We start from the raw sequence: 14,730 nt of genomic DNA on the forward strand, positions 1-14,730 counted from the left end.
CTGGAACCCCCTTCTATTACAGGAAATCTCACGTTAACCCTGAAGTTACCTGGAGAAGATAAAATCCTGTTTCATAATAAAGGCCTCTGGTCTCACAACCAACCTGTAAACAAAAACAGAAACTTAAGCAGGAAAAAGTAAATTTAATATGTTCAGTGAGCAAATACAAAGAGTTTCTGATGTGGTATGCAGGACCTATTTTAATTATCCAGCAGTTGAATAAAATGTTTGAACGTTGTAAAATGTGGGTCCAAGCAGACCGAGCAGGATTGGTAGTTTGTCTAATTTACAAACAGCAAAACTTGTCTTGATTTTAGCAGTTTAATTTAGATTTATGCTCCTGTCCTGGAAACTATTTGCTCTAACTTTAGATCACATTCAATAACCAAAAGCCATCTTGTTTTTTTAAAATGAAAGAATATTACATTCTTGTATCGCTGTGAAAACGTAACATACTAGGAATTGTATCCTGCCTGGTTTAGAGTATACGTTTACTTTGTGTGACAGCTTTGCAGAGATGTCTTGATTGTACCGTTCCCTTGCTCTCTCTATCCTGTGCACATATAAGGCTGTATTAACTGTTTTTTCCCCTGTCTCCACCAGATAAAATTGATTTTGGGGAAGGAGCGCCAGTGTCACCCTCTGACCACACAGATCATACCCGCTCACCTGGCGGCAGTGGCAGCAGCTGCCGCAGCCATCGGCAACTCTTTCACGCACCGCACGAACAGCGCCACTAATCACACCCCGACCCCTGCGCTCTTTCAGACACAAACCCTGCCTGCTGCACTGCTCCGCCCAGCCCCCGGGCCTGTCAGGACCTCCCATCCACAAGTCCTATTTGCCCCTTATTGACCCGTTCGACCCAGCTGGAGCTACTCTGCCTCTGCTCAAGGAACTGACCATACGGGTCACCCAGACCAGACCAGGAGTGCTTTCGGCAAACGTACTCCTCCTATGCATCCAGAATACTGAACATCATCGTGTCATTATCGGACCTGTACTGTTTCTCACCTCTCCTCATGTGGATTAACCTCCATTCAGAGCATCGGGTGCTTTCTCATGCTGGATTTATTTCTCTAATCTCACTGGACTTTACATGCTTTCTGTGCCATCCTGCTGCCCATGGCTCATGCCTAGACCCCGGACTTGAACCTACATTGTACCGCAATAATATATAAGACTAACCCCGTGAACTATGCAGTGTCATTATTTCATGAAGCGAGGCGCCGTTTGAGCTAAAATATGGTGGGGATATGCTTTCTGTAAAGATGCAGCGTGGCACTTAGATCACTGCTTTGGTGGAGGATTACTGTCACTCATAATTTAAAAGGTTGTTACAAATTGTAGGAGTGAGCAAAGCCCTCCTCTGTTCCTGTATGCACTTTAAGCCCCTCCTCCGTTGATGTCTACATTAGATGGTTAGACTATGTTAGATGGTTAGTATATGTTGTACTGTGTTTTTTGTATCCGTTCTTGCATAAGTGTGTGTGTGTGTGTGTGTGTGTGTGTGTGTGTGTGTGTGTGTGTGTGTGTGTGTGTGTGTGTGTGTGTGTGTGTGTGTGTGTGCGCGTGCGCGCGCGCGCGAGAGAGAGAGAAAGCTTTCCATCCACCATAAGCCATCCCAGTCGATATCCAGCACACATTGTCACTGACCATGTCTCGGGCCAGAGGGACCACAAAGGCTTGTCTGTGTTAACTGTCAATGTGTAAAAGGTGAACAGTTTAAAATAAAAGAGCCCTAATTTGTTAATGCTGGTGGCCATGACCAATTCATTGGATAAAATCACAGTTACAGTCATAGTATTCATATGAGCTTACAACATTGAGTTACATCAGCAAGTTCTGAATAATTCTTAACAATATTTGATCATCCAGTGTACAGCTGTGTAATTTCAATAATATTCATCCAGTTTTCAAACATTTCTAAAGAACACCACTAAAGTGAAAAGAAGATTATTTCCATGTGCAATAATTTATATGTGCTGCTATGGCTCTGTTCTGAGACCTTCCAGGCCTTCCACACGCATACGAGCATAATGGGATTCTCACATGGAAAGTGTCACGAGCATTTAATTCATTTTTAATAAAAAGCAGGCGGGTGAGATGGGTGGTGCTAGAGCCAGCGGGCGTGGTCCTGAAAGAGACTTGCTGTGTCGAGAACACGCCCACCCACGTTGAAGATCAAGAATATTGGATATTCGAGTTGGAGATCATGCTAAACTTCAAGGTGACAAAATGGGGAAAATGTAATTCTGGCTCTGGCAGAACAGCCACTGCCGTATAGTGCACATATTAAAATTTACAGGGACATAAAGAGGTTATTTATGATGGTGTTGGAGAAACCTGAAAAACAGCGAACAGTTTTCAAGGAACAAAGTAGGAAATGCAACTATTTCATGTTGTCAAACTCAACAGCGATGCTAAGTTGGTTCCATCTTGCAGCTGACTGATGCTTGCGAGATAAATGGTGTCAAGCAGTCTGGCTGCAGTGGAATTCTATGTGAAAAGTGTGCGAGGCTTGGAGAGCATAGAAGATCCAAACACATCATGAAGAAGATGAGCAGGATTGCAAAGTGACTTTCAGATGCCGCAGCAACTGTAGGCCCGGTAAAACAGCTTAAATAGTATGCTTTGAATTAAATTTACCAACAAAAAATATTCTACCTGAGCCTTGAGCTGATGTGGGTTGGAAATAAATGTCATCACCTATCTGTTGGGATTTTGGGCTAAGCTTCACTTTGTGGCTTTTTTAAACTAATTCTACGCTTTATTTTAATCTATTCTGAGCAAAAGTCAAGTTCAGAACACACGATCTAGAGACAGCAAAAATGAGTAAATGGAAATCCCAAATCACTGTACCTAAAAAACAAACACCACATATATACTCTGGTGCAATGAAGGATATTCACTCTATTATTGTTTAGTTTTTGCAAGGTTTGGATACACAGAGCGACAGTAGTGCACATGCATACACAGTCAGAATACAAAAATCAAACTGAAAACATAGAATTGAAATTCATCGCAGAGCACCATCCCCACAAAAAACAAATATGTTTCTGAAGAATGTTTGCTCAACTTATTTGTAGCATAGAGTGTTACTGCAGACACATATCTATAATCCTGAGGGTAAATATGCTACCGGCACATTTGCATTCTGCTGAAATATCAGAAATATAATGTTGCTTTTTTCCAGGGTTAGCGAGCACAGTTGATTTATTTTTAAGTGACATGAAACTTATTAATTCAGTGCAAAAATTTGCCCAAACAGGCTGCTATGGTGTGACTGACAGATGATTAATTGGACTAGTAATACAGCAAAGCTCATGATCTTGATAATTAGCTGAATGTAGTTATGTAAAGTCCAGCCAGTCAGGCACAGAGTCATTTCTTGTCATTTAAAATGGAAAACTTTAAAACTTTGAAACTGTAGTCCAGATAAAATGCTAATGAAACATTGGTGAGTTTAGGACGTGTTAAGCAAAGTATCCACAATGCAATTTCTTGGTTAGTCCAGAGGTGCCCAAGGATCTTGGTGATGCTGTTGGCTGCGATCATACTGTGAATGAGGGTAAAAATGATCACTGTCTGGAGTTAAAGGGAGCAATTAATGAAGTAATAACAAATAAATCAAATCAGGCAGTTTAATACATAACGATACAAACTGAGTTCCTTTTGTATGTGCTTCTACCCACACGTCCTTCTAAGTGATCTCATAGAGCTCAGAAAGTAAATTCATCTCATGGTCCCACCTGCAAGCTATACACACATCTGGTTTTTTCCTCTCATGCCTGATCTGTGTCCATTCAGTTGTCAATAAAGTTGTGCTCACTTCAGCATCTAGGTAGAGCACAGGAGCAAAAGCACAAAGTAATTTAACACGCAACTTTTCTCTCCGTAAGTATCGCCAAGCATATATTGCACAGCTCTGCATATGTTTTGCTAAAATGATCTGGTTATTTCACACATACACAGCAAACTGAATGATAATAATTTCATGCTATGTGAGAATAAGCCGTGTTCAGACACATATGTATGTGTTCTAGGCACTGTGAAAAATCACACTCAGGGATCAAACCACAAACCGTCCAATTAGCACACAACCTGCTCGACCGTCAGAGCCATCACAGCCTGGTGTCGCTCATACCGGGTTAGTTCAAGGGCGGCAGACGTCAGTTTGAATTTAAACTGATGATGCTCACAAGAAGTACTTGCCAATCGGAAAGTAGCCACGATAGCTCATGCAACATCTGCTTATATATCGTGAAATGTATTTGGCTAAATCCACAAAGAGAACTAAACCTCAGAGCCATCAGCCAATCTATGGGATCAGCACAGGTCAGCTGACTACAGCCTGTTCAGAGTCTGGGTGAATTGGAGCTCACAAGTTTGGTAGTTTTGAGATGACTCATTTTTTTCCTCACTGAAAACTGAACCGCTACCAGGATCTTATGGTTCCTCCACCTGCCAGAGCCCATTTTGAGCCCATGTCATTTGTAATGGTCTTGAGAACAAACAGCCCAAAACAACACCAAACAGACTGGATGTTTAAAAAAAAAAAAAAAAAAAGTTGAGTTGTAGCAGCAGGAGCTATGTTCGTATGATGTCATCGTAGTCTAGCATTCAGTAGAAATGATCATTGTACAGCCTACATGTACAAGTTTATTAGACCTATGCCACACAGAGCTCACAGTAAACTAAACAAAATTCTGAAGTCTTACTGTGTGTAGACACCTTAAGGGACTATTGTCAGCCATGAATAATTAGACATTTGGTACTCTCTAACCATTAGTGGCAGCAGGGCAGCAAATGTGGGAATGAGTCAAAATAAACTCGAGTGTGCGTGCTTATGGTAATGAAGGAATATGTCAGCCAGTGCAATGCTGTGGCTTACTGAGCTAAATCTCTCCGTTTGGACAAGACTTCTCCATCTTTATTCTCTAAGACGTTCTTAAAAGCCACAGTAACTGGCCATTAACATTTTTCTGCCAACATTAATCCGGTTCTGTCGAAATAAACAAGACAAATACATTTTACAGCGTGATAAAAACGAATGCATCCTTTAATAAAAACTCATATACGTGGCAGACAAGCATTAACAAGTGAGCGTGCAGAATTCACAGACAGCGTGGCATGCATGCACACACACCATAAATACACCAATGAGGTCTGACATCTCAAAGCCCCGATGGCTTTCTTCCATCCAAGAAACAAAATCACTGGCCAAAGCAGGGCTGAGAGCTTTAACATTTTGGAGAGACTGCAACTCACGACAACACCATAACTCTTGCACTAGGTATTAAAGTCAGTTGTTCAGTGTGTGAACTTTTCCATAGAACCATAAGCTCATTCGTTCACCCCTCGTTTGTAGCACATCTAGCCCCAAACTCCCTGACGCATGAAAACTGGCTCTCTACCCAGACGAGGGAGCTTCTTTTCACCAAAGCTCTGCTCGCCCTCCAAAACCAATACAGCAGGCCGCCCGAGGACCAGGCCGCTGCTCTGTGAGTTGAATCTCTGGCCACCGTCTCGCTTGCATTTAATCTCACTGGAGCGATGATCACAAACATCTGTAAGTGGGATGCTCAGCTTTTCTATCTGCTGTTCAAGAGAGCTATCAGCAGAAAACAGCGCCTGGCTCCTTCTCTGTCAGCGGGGAAAATGCTGCGAACAGCTGGACGTCCAACCAAGCGAGCACTGAAATGTAGATTAGGTCTGAGTGCGACTCAGAAAAGAGAAAATCTGCTCTAGCTGATGACCAGATTGAAACCAAGTGAACCTTATCTAAGGCTTGTTTCAAGACAATGAATTCAATAATGAGCAACAAACAGTGACATGAAATGAATTTTTAATAATTCACTGCACACTCTATAATTAGCATGAAAATGGTAAAACAACATCCTCGGTATTTGTTTTTATCTAAGCTCTCGGCATCTATTTATTTTCATTTCTCATCAGGCTGAGGAAGTGAACCCAGCAACGGGATTGTTTTTATTTGTTGTTCAATGTCAGAAAAGAAAATGAGGACTAAGTAATCAACCAGTTTCTCCAGTTTTCTTACCTTTAAACTTTCTATAAAATATTATCTTTAATAAAACAATACATTACCAATAATTCCATTTTTACCAAACATTACATTTAATGTATCCCAAATGATCCTTTCTACACTAATTATTGCAGGAGACGTGTTTTATTTACTTTTGCACTTAATTTATAGTCGGCAAATTTAAACAGACCAAATTATTGAAAATAAAAGAAGCCACAAGATCAATAACCACTTTGTTGGGTACACCTTAGGTACATGCCTTCAGAACTGCCTCAATTCTTCATGGTGTTTTTCAGCAACGAGGTGCTGGAGACATTCCTCAGAGATTTAAATCCATGTTCAAGAAACCCGTTTGATCTGAGCTCTGTGACATGGTGCATTATCCTGCTGAAAGCAACCATCAGAAGATGGGTGCACTGTGGTCATAAAGGGATCTGCATGGTTACCAAGCCATCATGGCATTAAACAACGCTCAGCTAGAAATAAGGAGCCCAAAGTGTGCCATTCTTGGGATGGGTCCATACTTTAATGGTATTTGTCCAAACTCTGAATGTTTCAGTGGAAAAGGTCAAAGTCTTACATTGTCCAACTTTGATGAATCTGTGTGAACTGTAGCATCAGTTTGCTGTTCTTAGCTGACAGGAGCAGCACCTGGTGTGGTCTTTTGTAGCTCATCTGCCTCAAGATTCACCGTGTTGTGCATTCAGAGATGCTGTTCTGCATACCTTGACTATAAAAAGTGGTTCCTTGAGTTTCTATTGCCTTCCTATCAGCTCGACACAGTCTGGCCATTCTCCTCTGACCTCTGGCATCAATAAGGCATTTTTACCCAGAGAACTGCTGCTCACTGGATATTTTCTCCATTTCGGACCTTTCTCTGCAAACCCCAGTAATGGCTGTGTGGGAAAATCCCAGCAGTTCAGCACTTTCTGAAATGCTCAGACCAGCCCATCTGGCACCATCAGTCATGCCACGTTCTAAGTCACTTAAATCACTTTTCTTCCCCATTCTGATTCTCAGTTTGAATTTCATCCTGCATGTTTACATGCACTGCGTTACTAGATTAACAGATATTTAAGTAAATAAGCAGATGAACAAATGTACCTAATAAAGTGGCAGGTGACCCAACTTGTATTTTGAGCCTAAAGCCAGTTTTGAATGTCACAAAGTCTCTCTATTAACCTAGTCTAATCATCAGTGTAACCCATGCTGAACACCTAACCTGCTGTTTGAGTTTAAAATCAGCACCAGCGTTTCATTAATACTCGTCCTGTTAATATGCTTTAAGAGTGGCCCCTATATAGAGTGGGATAGATTGTTAGCAGCTGCACTAACTTATGAGAAAACCAGCTGAGCCACAGATAACACACTGGTTCTAGTCCTGGCCAACATTCAGGAGAACACCTGACTTTAAGGGGAAACAGTTGCCTTGATACTGGAAAGCAGAACAGTTCACGTCACTGTCCCACTTCCAAAAAGAACAAAACGCACAGTCCAAGGCAAGGATCAGCTATGTTCTATAACACGCTGACACCTGCAACAGGGAACAGCAGTTGTTTTCCCAGACCCCATTCGGAGTAGGCCGCCAATCCCACCTTTAGGCGGCAGCATGGGCCCTGGCCTGTGCAGAAAGACAGGGAAATGTAGCAGCAGTGTTTGAAGTGTGAAATATAAGTAGAGTAAAGTATAAGTACAATTAAATGCACGTGCCTTCAATTAATTGCCCCTTTGGGATAAATAAAGTCTTTCTGATTCTGATTCAACCCAACCAATCACAGCCATATTAGTGCCAATGTCCCACAGCAAACACATGGGAGTCAACTGCAGGTGATACCAGTCTGCCATATTACACACAGATTGGTGACTTCAGCACAACAGCACAAACGGTTGCTGCAGGAATTCACATGTGTTGAGTAACTATGCAGAAAATGCATGTATTGTTTAGATTTCTATGCTTCATCCTGATAACAATACAACGCTTTTACTGCAGCAAACAGAACAGGGGGCAGAAAATTGATTTCACTTTAATTTTACTTTATTTTCTGGGTGCTCTTCACTTTGGGACAATGCCAGACTTAAATGAGCTTCTGGAGTAACATATTCAAATGTATCAAGTTTAAAGTCACAGAGCTTTTAACGTGGCAGCTTTAGAACAGCAGCACTGAGCATGCACTCAGGGGGGAAGTATGAATAAATATTGCTTTCTTGCCTTATTTATGACATGTTATTATTGTTTTGGATTTTTCATAGTGTGACGTGTTCCTCTCAGCTGAAGCACAGGGCGCACTGTGCGTCGCTATGTGTGACCGCAAACAGAGCCTGGAACAGACAGCCTGGGTTAGCAACGACCACAAACTATGATATCCATTACTTCTGATTTTAGGTTGTATTAAGCCAGCTAACACAAGGAAACCCTGCCTGTGAACTTGCCCCTCAGGGCTTGTGCTGCACAGTCTGAGCTTTGTTTGGAGCATTAACAATGAGGACATCTTTTTTCTCTTCTACACACAAAAATGTCAAGAAACAAAAAATGCTACAAAAACAGCAAAGTGAATGGGATTAAATTTAAGCAACACTGCAATAAGTCACCAAATAGAAAGAAACACAAACTGTTATATTCCTCTGAGCTGCTGCTGCTGATTTTTGTGTGTCAGTTCACTACTGGGGAGAAATAAAATGGTAATTTGCTCTGATTATCTGACTGTAATAATATCCATCCATCCATCCATCCATCCATCCATCCATCCATCTTCATCCGCTTTATCCGGGGCCGGGTCGCGGGGGCAGCAGCCTAAGCAGAGAGCCCCAGACCTCCCTCTCCCCTGCCACCTCCTCCAGCTTATCCAGGGGAACACCAAGGCGTCCCCAGACCAGCCGAGAGATATAATCTCTCCAGCGTGTCCTGGGTCTGCCCCGGGACCTCCTCCCGGTGGGACATGCCAGGAACACCAACCCCAGGAGGCACCCAGGAGGCATCCTTGTCAGATGCCCGAACCACCTCAGCTGTAATAATAGTTTTTAAAAATATGACTGGTATTTAGTTGAGGTAAGTATACTTTTCACTTTTTGTTGATGCAGAAATTAACAGCCATAAGGTGCTGGTAACAGAAACAAGAATGGTTAGAACATTTATAGCTTAAAAACCTGGAAAAACTGAACTGGCACAGAAAAATCTGCTTTGTTTCATTAGTTTTTAATGGGCAAAACCTGTATGTCATTATCATCAGGCCTGATGAAGCTGTAGGCAAAACACACAGCTCATTATGATCCAACAATATAAAAAGGATTCTTTTCCAGCAAGGTTGTCATGGCTCTTGAGTCATAATGAGGTGACATTTTCAGCTCCTGTGATTAAAAAAAGAGTGCTATCCTTGATAGATTTGACATTTCCTTATTCACAGTGTCATACAAAGAGAACAATGGAGTTAAAGAATCAGATCATCGACTTGGTTATCTGCTTATGACTGAATTACAGCAAGTACTGACTGCTCAGCCTATAAAAAATAATAACCACACAGTTATTTATGGCTGTTGCCAAATTTACAAGCCTGCAGTAACTTTTAGAAGTTTGTAGACATCTGGTTTTTAAATACTGGGCAACAGATAACTTGTCCAGTTATCTGTTGCCCAGTATTTTTACACACAAATCTTAGCAGAAAGAGATGTTTTAAAGACAACCTAAATGCGGCACACAAGGAGACAGATAAGCCAGCAGCAGGCACTGAAGTTGATCTCACTACTGTGTTTGTCCCTTTTGGAGAATTTTAATGCAAATATCTGATGAATAACATTTTTACAGTAACTTTGATGTTAATTGTACCAACAGCCAATCATCGTCCAAACTGGTGATGGTCATAGCAACAAAGCTGAGGCTTTAAATCAGGGGTGGGGAACTTCAGGCCTCAAGCCCCGGTGTCCTGCAGGTTTTAGATCTCACTCTGGGTCAACACACCTGAATCAAATGATTAGTTCATTACCAGGCCTCTGGAGAACTACAAGACATGTTGAGGAGGTAATTTAGCCATTTTCATCAGCTGTGTTGGATCAAGGCCACCTCTAAAACCTGCTGGACACCGTCCCTCAAGGCCTGGAGTTTCCCCACCCCTGCTTTAAATGGTCTTTTCACAAACCAGTGGCTGTTGTCATGTTAGCTATGTCCATCCTGTATATACAGAATAGGTTCATATAGCTGGCAAACAAAAATCAAGGACTATTTATACACGAGGAAACGATTAGGGTGGAGCAGAAAACAAAGGAAAGAAAACAACCAAAGACGTGCACATAAAGGGATTCACAAAATAAAATGGAAAATGTCATGGCACAAAAACAGCAGGAATACAGAAGGGGCAAGAAATGCAATAATAAATATAAGTTAATAATGAGAAAGGAAAGTGTTAAACTGAATCGCATCAGTGGTACTAATCACAGTGAAATTTCAAACTAAACATTCAGTGTTTTTGGAATTGTTAAACTGATGATTTCATCTTCAGCTGCATGTGGTCTTCAGCTCTTATTTCAATTCTCTCTACAGGGAAGTGATTTATAGCCAGGCTACCTGCTTGGCACAGTTGGAGTGCGCTCGCTGGCCAGGTTACGCTGTCAGATTCATCACTTTGTGTTTTCCTGTCACTCCGACACGAAAGAAGTTCATTACTTTTCATTAGTTGTATCGAATTGTTTTTCATTTTTCATTTGCAGCCGGTCGAGAGGAGAACCCCTAAAGGCCACAGCACTCAGGATGTTGTAACACATACTCAACATGAGCTGCACTGACAATCCCTCAAGGACTCCAGGCAGGGCCAGGGAGGTCCGGGCAGCCCATTTCCATGTCCTTGTAAGAGCTTTGATTCAACATTGTGATAAATGCCTCAATTAACATTCAAGTCCATTAAGGCTTTGACATTTTTACTTCATCTGGACATTCACGGTTTACAAAGACACTCGCTCCCGGCCAGCGATCCTCTTGAAACACAGTCCTGCTTGTGAATCTGAAATAACACCTGCATTAAAAGCGCCCTGGTTTTAGTGTCCTGTGTGTTTTTGATGAGTGCTTTTAGGCTCCAGTAACAAAAGATAAAGATTTAACAAGAGGGGAAGTGTGCAGAGGAGTCGCTGAAAGGTTTGCTCTCAGAGCACCTTTGCAGTTTTTTCAAGAGACTCACTAAAGCTCAAAATAGGCTCAGTGCAAACGGTAGGTGACTTAATATACGCACACTCAAACTGTACAAACACAGAAATGCACAACACATGCACATACACACACACACTAACCATGTACCCATCCATATCCACCCACACACAGTCACACTGGAATGATTTTTAATAGCAGCACCTGCAGTATTCAATGGTAGATTTGCAATAAGAACATCCTATATACATTCATTTTGAGTTGGGTTCACCAACCTTCCATGAAAACAAATTCCCATGGTACCAAGAAGCTAATTTAGGCCACTGCTGTCAAAGTTTTTTTGGCGTAGAACTTGTAAAATGGAGCAGTGTCATGTACAGATCACCACGCCTATAGGATAAGAAAAGTTTATTACACTCGTACATATTTAATCAAATCAGGCACAACCTTTGGTGATATTGGGTTAATACTATCCCAATAGCCTTTCTGGTGTTTGCCATTTACTGCAAAAGGACAATAAACCTGTGATATGCACAAATTCTGCAGTGCAAACACAGCTACAAACTGACTTTATAATATCAATATAAAATGACTCACTGTACTATAGAGAAGCATTAGCTGTTAACTTCCGTTTATGTCTTTGTCGCACAATAATAACATGAGTGGTTAGCCTGAACATAATGACAGAGTTTGTTGCTTCTTTATGTTTACGGTTTTAGGTAATTTTGGAATATTTCGAACTGTTTTCATCCCTGCATTTGAAATGGTGTACATTTAAGTATATGGCTGTGCCAAAGCCTGTGTGCTGTTATGAGTAAAGGGCCTGCATACACTGTACTTGCTGCACCACTTTGCCAATATATTCAATACAAAACATTTTTCATGCCATTAAAAAAAAAGTCCTGGAAATGTCCTTGGAGAGGAGAGCCTCCAAGCTGTCAATGAACAGCGTAGTTGCTGTTTTTGTGTGGTCAGGGGCTTTCCAACCTCTCCATCACTGACAAAGCCTCAGTTTTACTCTATAAACAGAGAAGTGTTTACATTTGTTTCTAGGGCTGGAAGTTGTATCACTGCTTGCTTTAAATAGGCTGCGTTAATGATGCTTGAGTTCATTTGAATGACCCACTGACAGGGTTTGCTCAACTTTGTAAAAGGAAAACTTAATAATTCATGACCAGAAGCAATCAGCTTAAAAACTAATGAGATATTTACGATTTTTTGGCTTCTCGTGACTTCGACCGCTCAAACACAAAGCACAACATAAATGTTTATGTGAAAAATATACATTTAGAAAGAAGCAGAAGTCAGCTGTGCACAATTGTATTTTTCATCAGTCACAATCAGTCAGATTACAAATGTTTATGATCACAGATTACACATTTTGACCCAAAATTATATATTTTTTAACCCTATCAACACCATTGTAAAACTATTGTATCAATTTGCTCTCAGGAATGTGTAAATGTTTTGTTTTTGTTTTGTTTAGTATAAATTAAAATGAACTTAAATGTGTTTTGGTCAAAGTAACCAAACTGAAAAACAGACCCGACTTGCAGATTAAATTGAATAACATAAAGGTACTGAAGTGTCTCCCTGTTGGATATTACCTTCCATCTGGCTCTTGAAAAATCTCTGCTGACAACGCAGCTACATGAACACTACGAGTGCAATCAAAAAAGTTTCAAGGCCTAGTCTGACAGCTATGTTATCACAGTGCTCATGAATATAGACAGCATTGCCTGCTCTCGTAACTGTGACTGACACGTGTAACCACGTTCCTCCCTTTGACTCTGGTGGTGTTTGCAGCCCACGAACTGTACATTCATAATAGCACAGAATCAACCAATGATGGCCGCATAGCACATATGAGACCTTTTTCACACGGCAGTGTAAAGAAAGCTTTGTGCTCTTCTGTGAATCAATGTTGAAGGTGCCTAAAAGAGCTGCATAGACCCTGCTGAGGGCAGTGAATGAGAAGTCCTCTAACAGCTCCAAATGCTGCTGTTGAATTCTTCCTGACTTTGAATGGAAGTTCTTAGTGATGACTTTACAATGGCATCCAGCTGGAAAAGGAACGAAATAAAACTGAGAAGCATATGATCTTTACAAAATGGAAAATGAATGAGCCAGCTCCCCCAGAGCTAATGCATCCGTGTGAGGAAAAACATAAGATTTTATTTCTAAGCTGCTCTGGTTACTGAGAAAAATCTAAAGACAGGGCACCGATTCCCCCAATTGAACGTTATGACAGGGAAATGTTTTACCCGTTGATGCCTAACTTGAATGACTCCGCTGAGAAATCTCAACTTGGACTCATCGAATTTTAACAGAAAGAACAGGATATAATGTGGAGCTGAAAAATAGTGACCAGGAAAGAGGCTTTAACAAAACTCGAACCTGGGCTGAAATTGAGGGAATTGTAGGATCCAGAGGTTGTTGATCAATTCAGACCCTCAGAATTTATCATTACTGAGGGTGAACCAAAGGCATACAGAAACCCAGTGCAAGAACTTAAAACTGATGGTTGTTTGATTTTTTTTGTGACTATTAAAAAAACATGACTGGACCATCTAAAGAAACTTTATTTATTCATGAAATGTTACCTTGGATTTCATTTCACATGTATGTCAGGTATGGTAACTTTGTAGCTAATGAGAGTAATAATAATAATAATAATGGATTGGATTTATATAGCGCTTTTCAAGGCACCCAAAGCGCTTTACAATGCCACTATTCATTCACTCTCACATTCACACACTGGTGGAGGCAAGCTACGATTGTAGCCACAGCTGCCCTGGGGCAGGCTGACAGAAGCGAGGCTGCCATATCGCGCCATCGGCCCCTCTGGCCAACACCAGTGTCTTGCCCAAGGACACAACGACCAGGACAGAGAGCCCGGGGATCGAACCGGCGACCTTCCAGTTACAGATACGCTTCCCAACCCCCTGAGCCACGGTCACCCTGAAAAGTGGACCTAAGTAGTCCAGATGAGGTCCCTCAGTAGGGAGTGCCACACAATGCAATGTAACAAAGCTGGTGATTGGAACACCCTTACTGATTGGGCTTTGCGATTGGCTTCAATCAGGACAATTATGAAGCTGTGGTGGAGAGGAGGTCATTAAACAAACTGTTATCCCCTGACTGGACAAGCAGATGATCATCTTCTCTAACAGGCAACTTCAGCTCCACTGCTACAACACAGTAATGTAACCCATTATTGTGCTAAAATCAGTAATCACATCACGGTTACAAGGCTAGATTATTACCTGTGTTGCAAAGTTGACTTAATTATCTGCAGGATGGGTGGATAGAAACAAAAATCCGTGCACATACAATCAGCTCACTGGGAGGAGGAGCAATCTACAACTTTCGAAGACTTGAGGCATTAGTTTTGTTTTTACTGGACGTCACCACATTAAAGTAACTACATACAGTATATATATATATATATATATATATATATATATATATACACAGTGGAACCCCGACTTACAAAATTAATTCGTTCGTAAGTCAAAATTTTCATAAGTCGAAGCACCTTTTTCCATCGCCTTTT

At 41.2% G+C, this 14,730-nt stretch overlaps 1 protein-coding gene across 1 annotated transcript in view; it reads left to right on the forward strand.

Annotated features, from left to right (window-relative positions):
- The window catches only part of znf385d (zinc finger protein 385D), a 93,912-nt gene extending 92,314 nt beyond the window's left edge, over positions 1-1,598 (forward strand). The window contains exon 8 of the mRNA XM_085423794.1: positions 604-1,598. Within this exon, the coding sequence (XP_085279920.1) occupies positions 604-855 (252 nt within the window). The 3' untranslated portion in view covers positions 856-1,598. The remainder of the gene's footprint in view (positions 1-603) is intronic.
- The last annotated feature ends 13,132 nt before the right edge of the window (positions 1,599-14,730 follow it).

Source organism: Rhamphochromis longiceps, linkage group LG11 (genome assembly GCF_057381845.1).
Source record: "Rhamphochromis longiceps isolate RC_006_pf linkage group LG11, R_longiceps_female_GT1.1, whole genome shotgun sequence".
Taxonomy (NCBI): Eukaryota; Metazoa; Chordata; class Actinopteri; order Cichliformes; family Cichlidae; genus Rhamphochromis; species Rhamphochromis longiceps.